This window comes from Rhinolophus hipposideros (genome assembly GCF_964194185.1).
Source record: "Rhinolophus hipposideros genome assembly, chromosome: 2".
Lineage (NCBI taxonomy): Eukaryota > Metazoa > Chordata > Mammalia > Chiroptera > Rhinolophidae > Rhinolophus > Rhinolophus hipposideros.
In genome coordinates this window covers 2,996,120-3,015,197 of record NC_138048.1, presented here as the reverse complement: position 1 = coordinate 3,015,197, position 19,078 = coordinate 2,996,120, and the positions used below count along the sequence as shown (strand labels likewise).

At 41.1% G+C, this 19,078-nt stretch overlaps 1 protein-coding gene across 2 annotated transcripts in view; it reads left to right on the top strand.

Annotated features, from left to right (window-relative positions):
• SLC9A9 (solute carrier family 9 member A9) overlaps positions 1–19,078 on the top strand; it is a 571,800-nt gene that overhangs the window by 258,581 nt on the left and 294,141 nt on the right. For both annotated transcript variants that reach the window (XM_081066979.1, XM_081066980.1), the window contains exons 7-8: positions 1,081–1,219; positions 5,496–5,601. In XM_081066979.1, the coding sequence (XP_080923105.1) occupies positions 1,081–1,219; positions 5,496–5,601 (245 nt within the window). The remainder of the gene's footprint in view (positions 1–1,080; positions 1,220–5,495; positions 5,602–19,078) is intronic.

Genomic DNA, 19,078 nt, shown 5'->3' with positions numbered 1-19,078 from the left:
TCTGTTTTTCTGCCAATACCATGCTGTTTTGATTATTGTAGCCCTGTAGTACAAGCAAAAGTCAGGCAGTGTGATACCTCCATCATTGTTCTTTTTTCTTAAGATTGCTTTGGCTATTCGGGGTCTTTTGTGGTTCCAAACAAATCTGATGATTTTTTGTTCTATTTCTTTAAAAAATGCCATTGGGATTTTGATGGGGATTGCATTAAATCTGTATATTGCTTTGGGTAATATTAGCCTATCCATTTTAATGCTATGATAGGAAGTTCACATTTCCTAAAATAAGACACACCTTGTCCTTCATATTAACACTCTGAGATTTGAGGTCCCGGCTTAAAAAAAAAAAGAAGTGCAAATATGACATCCTTAAAAATATTTACGTGAACACACTGCCTATTGGTGAATTAATTTTTCTCTATGGAAGTAAATCTGTTGGCAGCCACCAGAATGGGATATAAAAGATGACCTCGGCAGCTGCTGCCATTTGTTTTGCTGGGAAAATAAGGGTTTTGTCTCTCCCCAGGGGTTAATTCTGTGATACTCTCTTCTGGGCTGTGTCTCTGAAGGGTTACACTGGAGAGGAGAAACACTTTGTGGTTTATGACAAGATCACAGCAGAAAATTTTGTACATGGTGTGATTTGTATCACCCATTTGTGCACAGGCCATAAAAGTGCACTTTTTATCAGGAACATTTGTGAATATATAACAGCACTGAAGACATATGGCCACTAAATAATTCACAGTTATCTATCTACTCAGCATATTCCTTATACACCTACCATGTTTTAATGCCTAGTTTGCTCAGAAACAATATTCTTTATGACCCTTCCAGTATAAAAATGTTTACTGACTGGCAGCAATATATGGCTATTATGGGATGGGTCTGTACAGAAGGGGAAAGCTTTTTGCTTTCTCCAGCTCTCCCTGTCCTCATCTGTTTTCCCTGAACTCTTCCAACCAGCACCTAACCTTATAAAAGAAGTCGCCCTTCCCAAAAGTGGGTGTTAAATCCCGGCTTCTGGTACTTGGGCTATGAAATGGAAGTCTCCGACTAACCTTCACCCTCTTCTCTTTTCAGTTCTATATCCATGTACAGTCCCAAGGAAAATCCAAATGTGTTTGACGCTGCGGCATTCTTCCAGTCCGTGGGGAATTTCCTGGGAATCTTCGCCGGCTCATTTGCAATGGGGTCTGCATATGCTGTTGTCACAGCACTAATATCCTTTGTCTGTGTGGAAAGCTGGGAACTTTTTAAGAGCAGTTAATGTCTTTGGCACGTTTTTGAAAATAGACAAGCTCCATGCCTGGAAACGGCTAGGTAGTCGGTTCAAGCATGACACAATGCCACTGGGGCCATCTGAGTCATGCTTGAGGCACAGGTTGGTACCAGGGGCAGAGGGGCTCAGGCTCTTTTCTCGTCCAAGGCCAGTTCTAGCACTACTGATAAAGTCTGATCCTAGGGTATCAACTATCTTAAAAAATTACCACCTCTGAAAATAGGTGGGCAGGGAGCACCAGGATTGGCTGTATTAGGTCAAGAGGAACGAACAACTGAAGACTCAAGGTCAAGAACAAGACAGGATTGACTGGAAGAGATAAACTACATATTCTCTGCCTCCTTTTCAAGCATGCATCATCACCAGCTCACAGTGTGGGCCAAGCCAAAGATCACCGTGGGTTTAAACAAGCTTCCATAGCTATTTTATGGAAGAGGACCTGGAAGCAAGATAGAAATGACGTTTGTCGTATCTGGACAATGGTATCACCTCAGTCCTTCTCTTGCAGCAGAGAGGTGGGGGAGGGGTGGGCTTCCTAGAGGACTGGAGCCAGGGAATGAAGCTGCTCCGCTGGGGTGTTCACTTAGGGCAGTTGGACAGGGCAAAGGGAAGTCAGAGTTGAGGAGGACAGCAGAAGGCCAATGTCAAGTGTGAGAGTTTAGCGAAGACCACAGAGAAGAGGCAGAACAAAGGACAAAAAACTGAAGACCTTGAGGAAAAGTAGAAAGAAAGTACAAGAAGGGCCTGGGCACCAGGCAAAGAAAAAAAAAAACATGTTGCAGTATTTTTCCTTGAGGACTGGCCCAGTGATTCACTAAGCAGCTGCTAAAAGTCTAGGATCTACTAAGGGTTTCTAAGATGTCACAATATGAATAAAACATGGACCCTGCCTTCAACTAGTGACAAACTTGGAAAGACAAGCTCTGCATAAAAGCTAGCTAGAAAGTAAGTGCCAAAGCCACAGCCAACTTATTAGGACTATAAAGATTGAAATGAGGATGAGGACACTGAGTCTGTAATAGTCCAACAGACTCTTGGCCAAACTTAATGATGCTGGAAAATAATTTGAGAAGCATTATTTATATACAGAGTTGGACTTGGGCTTGGCCTGAAAGATGGGTAGAATATAGGCAAAAGCTACATGATAAGTGATTCAAGAAAAGACCAGCACTCATTAAGAAGTGGGGATGGGACTGAGGTGGCATGTGGCAGATGTGCATGATTGGACCACAGGTTTGGGCGGGTTAGCAATGGAAGATGAGGGACACCAGTGGGGTGGAGTGAGCTTGCGGAGAATCTGGGAGTGTTATTCACAGGAATTTCTGCTCAGGTGAGTGACACACTGACAGTCTTGTTTTTAAAACATGAACAAGGAACTGCTGTGTAGGACGAATCACAAGAGGGGGATTAAAACCAAAGGAAACTGTGACAAACTGTGGAGGAAACATCAGGAAAGAGACGAATGTTTTGAATAATCTCTATAATTAATGGTTGGTTGATGATAAGAGATAAAAAAGAGTTGAGAATCAAAATCCACTCCAGGTTTTTTCCTGGAAACCGTGGAGAACGTCAACTGCATTGACAGAAATAAAGTGAGTCAGAAAAGGTAGGGCTGATTTCTAACAAAATTAATGATAGTTAGTTTACCCAGTACTTATCATATGTCAGGACACCTATATTTGTTTTACACGCAATACTTTATTGACCTTCACAAAAATCATATCACACAGATACTATTTTTATGGGACACTGAAACTTAGAGTTAGTTATAGCCCAAGGTCGTGCAGCTGATATGTAGAGCCAAGATTCAAACCCAGGGAGTAGAACCCAGAGACAGACCACGCTCCTGATCACTACTTTCTGTTGCCTCTTAGTTATTAAGTGGGATTCTGATGGAGGTCATATGTTGTTTAGACTAGAGTAATAGTAATGATGATACATTTAGTGAATGTCGGCATATAAAGGCAGGGTCTTTATATGTATTTCCTCATTTAAATCAACCCAGTAAGACAGGCTATTATTAGCCTCACTTTGCACATGAGGAAACTGAGTTTCAAGGAGCTTAATTAGACCTCTCTGGGTCACATATCAGTAATAATGAACATGATAATAATAATATCATCTCACATTTGTTGAAAACACTTCCATGTGCCAGCCATTGTCCTTAGCGTTTTGCATGGATTATCTCTGATAGCTCTTATGAGAACCCTTGGAGGAAGATACTGTTATCTTCCCAAGATAACAGCTAAAGAAACGGGCACATAAAGGTTAAACAACTTGTCTGAGACTATACAGCCAGGACATGTCAGGGCCAGGGGTAAACCCAGGCTTTTTGGCCCCAGAGCCTGTGGAGGTGGGAGAGCTGAAGCAGGACGTCTCCTCTGCCTGATGTGAAGGGAGTGTATGGATACATAAGTCAATGAGTTAATGAGGGAAAGGAACAATTCCTGGAGGTTGAAAGTCTGCCATGAAATTGGATCAGTTCTGGACAAAATGGAAGAGACGGGGGCTCAGTCACAGTGACAGGATGGATCAGGCGGCACCTGATGGCTGTGGCTCTCACCAACTCAGGCTGCACAGGACACAGGTGCACAGTCGTTCCCTCCGCCAGAATAACCTCCATGCTTCAAGCGTGGTGCATGACCCAGAGCTGAGGTACTTTAGGGAGGAGGTTGAATTAGAAGAATGACCCGTACCCACCTGCTGTCCTCTTATTCAAATTGGCCTAAGCCTTCTCTGCAACAAACTAGGGGAGGGAAGTCAGAGGAATAAGCCTCGCTGGAAACAAAGCCAGCCCTCCCTGTAACAAGAGGAGGTGCTGAAAAAGGGTCAAAGGGCAGCCCGTTTTCCTCCAGATAAAGAATTGCTTCCAGATCCTACTGAATTTATTTCCAGGAAAGACATTTTACAAAACAAAGTAATTTAAATCACACTAATAGAAAAACTTATGTACCCCTTGTTGCATACCCGGCACTCTTCTGAGTGCTTAATGTATAGTAGTAACTGGTTTATACACCCAGAAGGTAGATTGAATTATTACCCGCATTTTTACACAGGGAAACCAAGGCACAGAGTGGCCAAGAGGCGTGTCCATGCTGATACAGTGAATTGGAACCCAAGTGGAGTTGGTTTCCAGAGGCTACTCTCCCAGCCATGACATTATTCTGCCTCTTCTTGGCATTTTGGGCTTTCTAATATTTTACAAAATATTTTTAATATTCTTCATCTCATCGTACTCTCCATGCTTATGTGAGTAGGTATTGTTCTACTCTACAATTCACACAGGCTAGAAATGAGGTTCAGAGAGGTAAACATATTGCTCTGAAATCACAGAGCCAGTGACTGGCAGAGCCAAGACTTGGACCTGGATCTTTCACCCCAAGGAGCATGCTTTTTGCTTCCCTGCCCTGCTGCTAAAAACCTCTTGACGTAGAATCTTCTTTAGAATTTTTTTCCCTATCAGCGTAAAAAGGCAACATTTCGCCTTCTGATGTGTCCGAGTATTTTTGCCTAACTGTGGGCACAATGGCACTGTAGCACTTTCCCATCTATCACAGGCTCCTAATCACCTCTCCGTAGCCTGTTCTCTGCATGACTGGGATCGCTGTGCCTTTGTTCTATTTGCAATTTGTAGACTATTGACCAAGTGTCATCCTGGCCAGAATGAGCCATTGCCTGCCAGGCTTCTTGCTTGACCTAGAAATAATACACGTTTTCCGCCATCCTGCTTACACCAAGAGGGCACGGGCAGCTTCCCGGTCACTGATGTAAATGCTCAGTGGGCTCCTGTTTCCACCTAAGAGAGAGGAGTGTTCAGGGTGATCTGTGCGCAGACGCGCTCTCCCCAGGGAGCTGTGGGCTCCTTTGGTGCTGACACACCTGCAGCCTCTCACCCAGCCACACTGTCCACGGCTTTGTTTGCCTGGATGTGCTTCAGTGTCCTGAGGGGCACACCCAAGGCCCCACTGTTAGCTAATGTTAACCTCTTGGCAAGATACCTTTTGTACCTGAACAGAGGTTTGTGTTTTCTCCAGGTACTCAGCCCCCACTGGCCCATGGAAGTCGCGCTGAGTAATCCCAGTGAGAGTTCCAGGACCCCAGTCAGGCCGAAAGGCAGTTGTCTTACTGGAAAACCATCACTACCACATCAGTTTTTCTCATCCAAGAAGGAGATTTGTCTGTAAAAGCAGTTGTTTCCTTAACGCGTCTTTGTCACTTGACCAAATTCACCAAACTGTGCGAGTTCCCTATGCTGGAAACAGGCCTGTTTTTCCTGCTGTCCTGGAGCGCCTTCCTGTCGGCCGAGGCCGCCAGCCTAACAGGTCAGTGCTTCAAGGGCGCAGCGAACTTCTGTGTGGACGTGTGCCTGCCCCACGCGTGCCCCTCCCAGCCCCCGCAGCGGGTCGCTCCAGCCTTTATGCAGGTGTGTGTCACAGTCAGCCCCGCCTGGGTGGGTACTCGGAGGAGAAAGGCTAGCAATTCATCCGTTTTGTCCACACAGCTTAATCTAAAGTCTCGGGAATATCGTTTCCTCTTCTCTCCCGGCTGGTGGGGGAGGAGAGTGTTGAAATCTCCAAGTGACTGACAGAGGTCATGGATGGCTTTACAAATGAGGTCTCTACTCAGAGTGGGAAGGGGTGTACAACTGCTTTGTAGAAAAGTGTGCTGCTTTTCCTTTGACTTTTAACAGAAGTCCCCACGTGAGCAACCTCTCTGAGGGTGCACCTTTCCATACACGTCAGCGTTTAAAATCTTTGATTACACTGTCTGCCAGGCCAGAAAACAAGGAGCTAATGTGGCGGCTCCACAGCTTAACTTGTCTTACCCCAGAGCGTCTATATACAGAGTCCTCTGAGGTGGAACTGTTGACAGAGAAAGGGGACTTCCCTAAGGTCCACAGGGCCATGGATCCTGTGATCTGGATTCAGCAATTAGATTGCGTTTCAGCAACACAGAAGGTTTGCGCTTGGGGAGCTGCCACGATTGGGTGCTTTTTCCTCTGGAAGAATCACTGTGGCTCGGGGCAAAATGTCAAAGCTATTTCTCTCCTCTGGCCTGTTTCCTGTGTCTCCCAGGATTCAATCCTGGATCCCTTGTGCTCACTACTTCTTACCTGACATTCAAGAGGTGAGAATCCCCCCTGAAGTGCTAACAGGTAACCAGGTCTGCCTCCCTAGGGGTATTTGCATTTTAATAGATAGTACTTTAAATCTAAATAATATAAAACAGGACCTATCTTGAAGATGAGGTACCAGCCAGGTGCTGGCTCACTGCCTTCCATGAATGTTCTCATTAATTTACAGAAAGACCCAAAGTTGGAAAGTATACCTTGTTTACTCAACCACCAATAAGTGGGATAGTTGAGATTCGAAATTAGGACATTTGATTCCAGAGCCTGGGCTGCTGAGCACCAAGCATTGCTACCTTGAATGAAACTGCAGGGGTGAAATATCAGGCAGGGCCCCAACAGTAGGAAGGTATCTGGGCCCTGGGAGACTGAGTGGTCCACTGGCTCCTAAGCTGGTTCTGCTGTCCTATGAACATGAACTCCTTGGCAAATCTTTTGTAATGATAACCTGTTGCTCTGGGTAGCTGACCCAACTTACTGCAGAGCTGGGGACCAAGCTGTTTCCTCAGACTTTGAAGGTGTCTGTTGCTGATACAGAAAGCCACTCCGCCAGTTCTTATAACGCTGTCATCGAGACTTCATTGCCAGCGTCCACACGACTGGGCCCTGTGTCCAGATCGTTCCGGCATACGTCTGCTACGTTAGGGCCTTACTTGTTAGGGAGGTTGCTGAAGAGCTTATGCATTCCAGAGAAAAAGAACACCGGTGTTCCGAAGTGAAATAAGGTCAACAATTTATATCCATCATTCCAAAAAAACATGATTTCCTTTTCTTCACATTCTATACCCTTTTAATCACTTGACGTGTTGTAAAATGATGTAATGTTAATAATAAGAATACATATTTGACCTTCCAGAAAGGAAAAGAAGTATCTTAACTTACCTGATGTTCTTTAGTCTACTATTGAAAGTTGTAATAAGCACACACACACACACACACACACACACACACACACACACGTTGCCTAAGAATTGTTTGTTTCTGTGTGTGAAAATTGTCACTTATTTCCTGGTCCATTTCAGCAAGATCTGGTTTTAACTCCATTTATTATCTAAAAGTCACAATCCATGTATGAATTGCTAGTTTATCGGCACCTTGTTCTTTCACTACCCTTTTCAACCTGTTATCATTACTGGACGCCATTCAGACCACCTCTCAGGAGCCAGCCTGATGGGATGGATGAGTGCAGGTGTGCGCCTCAATAGCAGAAAGACCCAAATGTCTGGCCTCATACAAGGGCGCACTCCTTCCAGAGCAGTACCCTAGGGTGAGCAATAGCCAATACACATCAGATACAAACCAAACTCTAGATGTGAGCATTTTCTACTGCCAAAGACTGGCCTCTTAGTCCAAAGTACTTATGTGTTTGTTTGTTTGCTTATTATTTAATCCTTTCCTACTTCCAAATTGGATTTAAGACACTTATAACATTAGCCATGCATATCATGGGACCATTTAGTTGAGGGTAAACACTCAAGTGGTTTGAGATAGAGTTTTTCTGCAAAATTAGGCATGAGTTCATTGCAGTGGTTTGGCAATAAATATAGCTTTGAGCTTTGTGGCAGGCAAAGCCAAAAGGGAGACATAATGAGTTATATAGGAATAATACAGCATTATAAAAGGAAGTCATACTCATTTATAAAAATGGGCAAACTTTTTTTCTGGTACTAAAATTTTAGGGGAATTTATCACATGCTTCCTTATACTATAAGGACCTTTCAGCATCATAATGGACAGTGTCTTTAATAATAGTTTCAGGGAAGATGGAGTCATTTTTCATATCGACTTTCAATAAAATCTGAGGGTGTGGTATCAAATTCAATTCCCTAAGGGCATTCATGTAATGATAAAAATCCTTCTAGCTCTAATCCACAAGTAAGCTAATGTAATACAAAGCTAAAATCTAAAACAACTTGTTAAAAAGTGCTTAAAGAATGAATATATGACAATGAATGCACTGAAGCAGATGGAATGAGCTATAACAGAGTTTATGAGTAACTAGAGGTAACCAGCAGTCCTGCGGCCTTGTGTAGGCTCACTAACACACATCGTGTAGGCACTGGGGATAGAGTTGACAAGCAATGGTTTCTCCACAGAATTCCCCCAGTCCTGACATTTCCAAGTGGGTGCTCAAGGTCACTCACAAAATGAGCAAGGATCTAGGCCTGCCACCCCAACTTTACTCCTTTCATTGGTTCCACAAATTGGATTTTCACATAAGATTTCATTTGTAAAAAGGATTTCTGTTGCTTTAAACAAAGTACATCTGTTTTCAAGGATGTATTTTTAGTTTTACTACCAAAGTAATGCATAGACATTGTAGAAAATTTAGAAAATGCAGATTCATAGAAGGAAATAAAATTGGAATTACCTGTATTCTTACTGCCTGATAATAGCTGTTGTTAATATTGGTCTGAGTCCATCTAATTATATCCATATACATACACTTGATTAAATATATACATGCATACCTATATGCAATTATATTTTATTTGAAGTAACTTTTCTTCACTCAGCAATTTATAGTGAATATTTTTCATGACATTAAATATTATTCTGTATTATCATTTTTAATGATGGCCTAGTATTATATCATACCAACTTGCCATAATCCATTATATCAACATTTTGTTTATAGTTTTCAACATTATTAATATAATTGCAATGGTAATCTTTATAGATTGATGGTGGATTTCTATTTATATAAGTGCTTAAAAATAAAATTGCTGGGTTAATGAGAAGGCTAAAAATGTAATGTCTTGGAATAATTCATCCAAATTATCCTCCAGAAAATGTGTATCCCTTTGTGCTTTTGCCAACAACGTAAGAGTGAGCTCTTTCACTTATATCTTCACCACCCTTGTAGCATGATACCTCCAGCTTTGTTCTTTCTCAACATTGTCATGACTATTTGAAGTCTTTTATGGTTCCATATATACATTTTAGGATTATTTGTTCTATTTCTGTGAAAAATGCTGCTGGTATTTTCATAGGGATTGCATTGAATCTATAGATTGCTTTGAATAGTATGGGCATTTTAATGATATTAATTCTCCCTATCCATGAGCCAGTATCTGTTTCCATTTATTTGGATCTTCTTCATTTTATTTCTTCAATGTCTTATAATTTTCTGAGTACAGGTCTTTTACCTCCTTGGTTAAATGTATTCCTAGGTATCTTATTTATTTTCTAATGCAGTTGTAAATGGGAATGTTATCTTAATTTCTCATTCTGATTGTTAGTTATTGGTGTATAAAAATGCAGATAATTTCTGAGTATTAATTTTGTATCCTACTATTTTACTAAATTCATTTATCAGTTCTAATAGTTTTTTTGGTGGAATCTTTGGGGTTCTTTCTATATAGTATCATGTTACCTGCAAATAATGACAGTTTTACATCTTTGTTTCCTATTTGGATGCCTTTTATTTCTATTTCTTGTCTGATTCCTGTGGCTAGGACTTCCAATACTATGTATATTAAAAATGGTGAAAGTGGACATTCTTGTCTAGCTCCTGATCTTAAGGAGAATACTTTTAGCTTTTCCCCATTGACTATGATGTTAGCAATGGGTTTGTGATATATGGCCTTTATTACATTGAGATATGTTCTCACTATTCCCACTTTCCTGAGAGTTTTATTATAAGTGGACACTGGATTTTGTCAAATTATTTTTCTGCATCTATTGATAAGACCATATGATTTTTATTTTTCATATTGTTTATGTGCTGTATCATACTAATTAATTTGTGGCTATTGAGCCAACCTTGCATACCAGTAATGAATCCCACTTAATCATGTGTTGCCATGCAGCAGCCTAACCATCTGTCTCCTTGTACCTGCCCCAAAGAAAGGAGAGTCTGTGAGGTGGATCCTTTCAGGGACTTTGCTAAACCTTTGTGTTTGCACCTCATGTCTCCCTGTTTGGTCCCCAAAAAGATGGCTGGTCAGCCAATGACGAGTAAGACTCCTCAAGGGAGGGACAACTCAAGACAGGGACAACTCAAGGCAGGCACAGTCGAGTGGGGGCCAACAGGAGAACCCCTGTGGTTCATAGAGGTGGGCACAGCCCCCCACCTTCCCCAGGCTAAGAAAAGCCTCTGCCTCTGTGGCTGCATTCCTTCCCAAAACCTGCAAGGAAAGAGATTCAGTGATGTGCTCTCCATCTCTTCATATGCATATAGCTTTTGTCAGTTGGGGAAGTTGAGACTTACGGTGCAGCTGCCTGCAGGCAAAGGTGATTGGCTTGAATCAGTTTCCTGTTATGGTGTATGGAAATCATAGATCTTGAGATTGACAAGCTTTATCTCCTTTGCTTCCCCACCTAACTAATAAAAGCTGATGCTAGGCCGGATTAGGCACCACAGCCCAGACCTTAAGGCTGCCGTCCATTGGCCCTCACACATAAGCTCTATTCATGGCTACTGTTTTTTCTTAACCCTGCGCCGCCCTCCTCGCTCCCCACAACCCTCGTCGTGCTGGACACGACAATCATGGTGTATGATCTTTTTCATATATTGCTGAATTCGGTTTGCTAATATTTTGTTGAGGATTTTTGTATCTGTGTTTATCAGGGATATTGGCCTATAGTTTTTCTTCTTTGTAATACCTTTGCATGTTTTTTTAAATCAGGACAATAGTGGACTCATAAAATGAGCTTGGGAGCCTTCCGTCCTCTTGAAATTTTTGGAATAGTTTGAGAAGAATAGGTGTTAATTCTTTTTTGAATGGTTGGTAAAATTTATTTTTGAAGCCATCTGGTCCAGGACTTTTGTTTGTTGAGAGATTTTTGATTACTGCTCCAATTTCATTAGTAGTTATTGGTCTGTTTCAATTTCCTGTTTCTTCTTGATTCAGTCTTAGATGATGGTATGTTTCTAGGAACTTATCCATTTCTCCCAGATTGTCTAATTTGTTGACATATAATTGTTTGTAGTACTTTCTTATAATTCTTTGCATTTCTATGGTGTCAGTTGTCTCTTCTCCTCCTTCATTTCTGATTTTATTTATTTGGGTTCTCTATTTTTTCTTGATGAGTCTGGATAAAAGTTTATCAATTTTTTTTATCTTTCAAAGAACCAGCTCTTGGTTTCATTGATCTTTTGTTTTGTTTTGTTTTGTTTTGTTTGTTTGTTTGTTTTAGACTCTACTTCCACTCTGATATTTATTATTTCCTTCCTTGTACTTATTTTGGGCTTTGTTTGATGTTCTTTTTCCAGTTCCTTTAAGTGTAAAGTTAGATTGTTTACTCAAGATTTACTTGTTTTTTGAGATAGGCCTGTATTGCTCTAAATTTTCCTCTTAGAACTGCTTTTGCTGTATCCCATAGATTTTGGGTCATTGTGTATTCATTTTCATTTGTCTCAAGTATCTTTCCATTTCTTTCTTGATCTCATTGGTTAGTTGCATATCATTTAGCCTCCATGTGTTGTATGTGTTTGGGGGGCTTTCTTGTAGTAACTGATTTCTAGTTTTATACCATTATGGTTGGATAAGATGTGTGGTGTGATTTCAATCTTTTTCAATTTATTGAGACTTGTTTTATGGCCTATCATTTGGTTTATCTTGGAAAACGTTTCATGTGCACTTGAGAAGAATATATGTTCTGCTACACTGTGGTGGAATGCTCTAAAAATATCAATTAAATCTATCTGATCTGGTATGTCGTTAAGTCTACTGCTTCCTTGTTGATTTTCTGTCTGGAAGATCTATCCACTGGTGTGAATGGGGTGTTAAAGTCCCCTACTATGAGTGTGTTACTCTCAATTTATCATTTTATCAGTTAATTTTTGCTTTTTATATTTAGGTGCTCCTATGTTGGGTGCGTAGATGTTTTTCGGGGTTATATCCTCTTGTTGGACTGATCCAATTGTCATTATATAATGTCCATCTTTGTCTCTTACTACAGTCTTTGTTTTAAAGTCTATTTTGTCTGATACAGTATTTCTACCCCAGCCTTTTTATTTCCATTCACATGAAATATATTTTTCCATCCCTTTACTTTCAGTCTATACGTGTCTTTTGATCTGATGTGGGTCTCTTATAGACAGCACATGTATGGGTTTTGTTTCCTTATCTATTCAGCTACCCATGTCTTTTGATTGGAGCATTTAATCCATTTACATTTAAAGTGATTATTGACAGGTACATAGTTATTGCTATTTTACTATTCATATTTATGAGGGTTTTGTTGTTGTTGTTGTTGTTGTTGTTGTTTCTCCTTTCTTCTTCTTCTTAAGAATTCCCTTTCACATTTCTTATATTGCTGGCTTGGTGGTAATGAATTCTTTTAGCTTTTCTTGTCTGGGAAACTCTTAATCTGTTCTTCAATTTTAAATCATAGCCTTGCTGGGTAGAGTAGTCTTGGTTGTCGGCCGTTGCTTTTCATGACTTTGAATATTTCCTGCCACTCCCTTCTGTCCTGCAAAATTTCTGTTGTGAAATCAGCTGACTGTTTTGTGGGAACTCCCTTATAATTTACTAGTTGCCTTTCTGTTGCTGCTTTTAAGAGTCTCTCTTGATCTTTAACCTTTGGCATTTTAATTATGATATGTCTTGATGTGGGCCTCTTTGGGTTCATTTTGTTTGTGACTCCACATTTCTTGGACTGGTATGTTTAATTTTTTCATCAGATTAGGGAAGTTTTCAGTCATCATTTCTTTAAATAGGGTCTTGATCCCTTGCTTCCTCTCTTCTCTTCCTGATACTTCTGTGATGCAAATGTTGGTACACTTGATGTTGTCCCTTAAACTGTCTTTATTTTTTCTTTATTCCTTTTTCTTTTTGTTGTTTTGATTGGGTGTTTTGTGCTACTTTATCTTCCAAATCACTGATTTGATCCTCTGCATAGTCTAGGCTGCTGGTGATTCCTTCTACTGTATTCTTCATTTCAGTTATTGTATTCTTTACTTCTGACTTTTTAATTCATGGTTTTGATGTCCTTCTTTGTGCTTCCTATCTCTTTGTTGAAGTTTCTCACTACATTTCTTAAGCATTTTTATAACCAGTGTTTTGAACTCTGTGTCTGGTAGGTTGGTTGTGTCTATTTTATTTAGTTCTTTTTCCAGAGTTTTTTTTCTGTGTTTTTATTTGGGACATGTTTCTTTGTTTCCTCATTTTGTCTTCCTTTCTGTGTTCATTTCTATGCATTCCGTAGGTCTTCTACCTCTCTCAGTCTTTGCAGTAGGTGTCCTATGTGGCTTAGTGGCACAGTCTCCCTGATCACCTGTACCATGTACTCCAGGAGTCTCCCCTGTGTTTGTTGTGTATGCCCTATGTCAGTGGTGGGATTCACCCTCAGTCTGACTGGCTGTGAGGATTTGCTAGAGTGTACTAGCTGCTGTGTGGGGGCTGACTCCTCAGGGGGGGATTTGCCCCAGTGGGCTCCTCTGCCTGTTGAGACCATGCTTTGGGTGTGCTGCTTGTGGGATAATTGGGTGGTGCTCTGGTGTGATCTGAAGCTTTCCTTCAGGTGTATTGTTTTGGTGCCTCTTGGGAGGGGCTTCCATACAGGCCAAATTCGGCTATTGCCTGTGACCTGCCCTGTGTTCCCTGGTAGGAGCTACAAAGCTATATGTGGTTGGTCACTGCCTGTGCTGGACGTAGAGGCATGTGGAGGTAGCCTTGCTGAGAATCGTGGCTGGCTTTCACTAGTATCAGGCTTGGGTCAGCTTAGCAAAAGACCCAGGGCACCCCTAGGCCTGTTGCCATCTGCTGGCTGCCTATAAGGCTCAGCCACTAAAAGTGCTTTCTTAGGTGAGCAGGGCTGGGCTGGTTGCCTTTGTGCTAAAAGTGTCTCTGGTGGTGCTGGGTAAGTTGGGTAGTGTGGGGTCTCAGGGAATCACTGGGGTGGGGGTGGGTGATGTTCACAAGGATAATGCAGATTCAGTTCTTGAACTAGTGCTGAACCTGTGGACTCTCAACAAAATGTCCAGAGGACACCAAGGCCAGCTACCACTTGCCTTGGCTTCACAGATCCCCAAAAATTGTCTAAGAAAGGCTGCAGCATGAATTGGGGCTGTTTGCCCATCATCAAAAGTGGTCCAGGTGGTTGCATAAGCTGCTGTAGGTTGTTTGTTATTGGAAAAGCCTCCTCCAGTATGTGGGGCAGGGCTGGTTGCCCAGGAGCTGAGAGCGCCTCCAGCAATGTTGCATGAGTTGGGTAGGGCCAGGGCCCAGGGATTCACTGGGGTGAGGTGTGTGTAGTTCACCAGGCCAATGTGGTTTTAGATTTGGCCCTGTGGGGGAGGGCTCAACACAGGAAAGTTGACGCCCACCTGTAGGCTCCACATGAACTGGGCTCCACACAGGGATAATGGAGGCTATCCCTCTAGCCCTCAGCCTGAAGCTACACACAGTCTTACCCTGTATGTCTCTGGTGCCTCTCAAGTTCCTCCCCCTCTGCTGGAGCCCAGGGTGAGTGCCTGCAAGCGAGTGAGTCTTTGTGCGGGCCCTTTAAGAGGATGTCTGGGTTTCCAGCTTCCTTCTGTCTCACCTGAATGAGTGGAATCTTTGCTAATTTTCACAGCCAGAAGTTAGGGGGAATCCTCTTCCCAGCACTGGATCCCTGGGCTGGGGAGTCAGGTGTGGGTAGAAACCCTCACTCCTCAGAGGGGACATCCACTGCCAAAATATCCCTCCCAATGCTTAACCTGTGGGATTGGGATCAGCCTATTTCACATCTCCACCCCTCCTACCAGTCTCGACATCGTGTCTGATTTATACCCTTAGTTACAGGGGTTCTGTTCAGCTAGTCTTCCGATGGTTCTTGAGGTTGATTGTTCTATAATTTAGTTGTAATTTTAATGTGGTCATGGGAGGCAGAAGGCACAGCGTTAACCTATTCTACCATCTTAGAATCCTCTTGAAATTTGTTTGAATATGAAGTACAGGATTTGATTTTCTTCCTTGATGGTTATTCATGCGTCCTAACACCCTTCAACCTTAAACTTTGGATTTATAATGTAAAGCCCATATGTGGAGGTACATATTTGTGTATGTATGTTCTGGTTTCTATTTTTCCACTGAGATTTTTGTCTTCCCTGTTTTTATCATTTCATTGGCTCATTTTAATATCTAGTAGATAATTCCCTCACACCCCTTCTCCATGTCCAAGAGTTTCTAAGCTATATTTACATATAGAGAGTGCCACAAAAATGTATACACGTTTTCCAAAAAGAAAAAACTGTATTAAAATTGTAATACTTAATATATACTGGTAACAAAAAATGAATACAAGTCATGTGTATACAATTTTTTGTCATCCCTGGTATTTATTATTCCAGATGGAGTTGAAAATAACTCTGTTTTGTTTCAAGCAAAAAATAACTTTGGGATTATAATTGGGGTTTCATTAAATTTTTAGACTAATTTGAGGAGAAGTGGTGTTTTTACAATGTTGAATATTCCCACCCAGGAATGTGTTATGTCCCTCCATTTATTCAAGTTATCTTTTATGACCCTTAGTAAAATTTTATAACCGTCTTCACAATTTGATCTACAAATTCCTTATGAAGTACTTTTTAGGCTATCTTATATTTTGGGATACTACGATGAATGGAATCTTTTTCCATTATAGCTTCTAACTGGCTGTTATTTGTTTATGTGCATCTAGACTTCACTACACTATTTGAGTTACACCTTGCACTTCTAAAATATAGAACTAGAGCTGGTGTGAAGAATTAGGATTGATAAGCAGAAGTTATAGTAGACTATCGGGTCCATGAGGGCTATATGAGCACCAGCAGGGTGCCTGAAGTTTCCTAGGCACTCAATAGCTCTTGAGAAATTGAATGAGTGATTTTAGCTCAACAAAAGGAAAAATTTCCAAGCTCTGAATAACAGACTTTTCTTATAAGGTAGCAAGTGCCTGCCCTATGCTTGATAATATTCTTGCAGATTCTATATGTCACTGGTCCAGTGCAGATTCATATGTCAATTAAAGGACATATCATAAATTACATTAATCTGCAATTTCATTTCCCTAACTATTAAGTTAAAATAAAAATATGTAGACCTGAGGAAATAAGAGCCTAGTCTAGAAGAATATGGTGGACATATGTTAGTTTTTGCTGTCCAGCACCCATCCTCACTTTCACTGGTCATAGCATCCTGGTATTACTTAGGGAAATACACGTCCCCTTTCAGAAGTTGGGAAAGTCCTTTGCTTTTACGGTAGAGAAGGAGGCAAGATACCATCTTGTCAGCCAAGGCATCCCACCTACCCTGCTAATGAAAATAGGGACATCCAAAACTATACCCACCATACACTTCCCCTAGGATATGAACCTTTAGGAGAGAGATAGAAGGATGTATAACTGTTGGTACCTGTCCTTTCCAACAGCAAAGCCCTCTTATGACTATTTTTTTCATGCCACAGATCCTTGGAGTTGTCTTTATGCCTCCTTTCTGAAAGCTATCACACTTCTCTCCAATACATTCCTTTCTGATTCCAGTAACCAGAATCAGTTTTTCGTGCTTGCAAACAAAGAAACCTAAATGCTACAAGGGAAGGAATAATTCACAAGGTATATCAACAAAAGATACTGCATAACTTAGTGAGAGATCAGAAGGGAAGAGAGGCTCTAAGTCTAAACAGCCTTTAGGCTAGGATACTTGGGGCCATCTTACGCCAGGTGCATACTGACAGACAAAAGGAATCAAGCCTTTAAAGACAGTTTGCACAGTGTTCATTATCCTTTTAGATTTGGCTTCTTATGAGATTCGTTCTGAACACTTCAGTGGTGGGGGGGGAAAGCATCTTCTGCTTTCACTTTCAGTTGTTACTAATTTGATGATGATCATTTGGTTTATTCTGATCATCTTTTACTTCAAGGGCTACATTTGCAGCCGCCTCATCTCCTGGAAATTGCACCTGCAAATGTTCAATAGTCACATAGAATCATTTAGTTTTATGGAAACAAGTGGCTTTTAGACATGCAAATGAAGGTTGGTATTTCTATTACCCAGAAGTCTGATTCTCTGCTACTGGAAATATACAAGTAGAGTTTAAGAATACTGTTCTTTGGAAAGACTGGGCAGAATGTCAAATGCAAGTGAGAAGTCTTTCTGGAGGTTAAGAATGTATAGCTACAAATGGAATTTAGAGAGTCCGCACAAGCTGAGAGAGCACAGAAAGAGGAGAATGCATGTGGATGTGTGTGCTCTACTTAAATATCAGCCACTGAAGGTATGTCTCTGGGTTCTGGCTCTTCTGCTGACTTGCTGAGGGATTGGAATAAGTCATCCTATTAATTGGTATCTCAATTTTCATTACTGCTAAAGTAAAAAGGATTTTATTATTTTGTAATAGGTAGACATTATACACGTACGGAATGTGGTTTTTGAGGAAATGCATGACCCCAAGGGATTCTCTCTCTGAGGTGCCTGGTACACATGCATACCTAATTTCTGATCAGGTAGAATTTTCCTTGTACAGAGGCCTATTTTCTAAAAGTCATTAGGTCACTGAGCCATTATTTTAAATTAAATATTGAAAATAACTCAGCAGTGTTATTTATAGCACAGTCTCTAATGGAATTGAATCCTGCTTTTCAGTTTATAAAGATAACCAAAAAAAAGCACAGCTATACAGGTTGTTTGAAAATTCATTTTTATAATCTGTTTCCCAGCCAAGACTTTGGGGGTCAGGTTTTTGCCAGAAGCAAACTTGTCATTAAACACCCAAAGAGTAAGATTTTTAATGGCAACAATGACACCACATCTAATGATTCCCCTGCTTCCAGGCACTGCCGTAATAAAGGCAGCTTCCATTTTTAAATTCCTGGGGCATATTTTATGTCCATTGGAGGCAAAGAAGGGGGAGGGAAGCCATTGGTATTCCTCTTTTTCTTACACGAAAAGTTAAATAATATAGCCCATGCTTTTTACTCAGCTTACAATGATTTCCATCTGAGAAAATAAGCATGTATTAATAAAAATCTGAGAGGAAAAAAAAGAATCCTGACTGCTATTGCTAGTGGGCTTTGTAGTATGATTCCAGAGAGTAAGAGACAGAAAAAGCTTTAAACATAGACAGGTAAACACAAGTGATGCTCTGGCCCATTCATTAAAGAGTTGACCCGGCTGAGAGAGAGGAACAGTCAAGACCCATGTCGTCGAGCACAGCGGAAGCAGGTAACTCACCTGGATCCCATCCCCCAGGGATGTTCTCCCGTTGGTCTCATGTGACAAGGGCCTGATTCCATTGTCATGATAAGAAAAAGCTGACAGTGGGGAGCTCAGACCCTGCTTATCCATCACGTCAGTTCTTACAAGGCTGTTGTAGAGTAAGTAGTGAAGAGAAGGAGAAGTCGGGAAAGTCCTTCGCTTTTATAGTAGAGAAGGAGGCAAGATTACCAAACGATGACTACTACTGGACACGTTGAGACTTTACTTGATCTCAGTAAGTTGGCTCATTGCTTCTCTTCTCTATCATCCCTCAGCTTGGCAAATTTTTATCTGGAACTCTTCAGAAGGCTTTTAGCACAAAGGGGAATGTCCTCCATTTGGTTGACCACTGACACATTGTATGACTGGATGGGAAATATATTTCTAGATCTCAGTAAATAAAACAAATCACCAGGAGGGGACTTCGTCTGACTGATTTCTCAAAACAAATCAGACCAGTTTGAGCTTCTAAGTGCATGTCGTTAGCTAACATCTCTTAGCTTA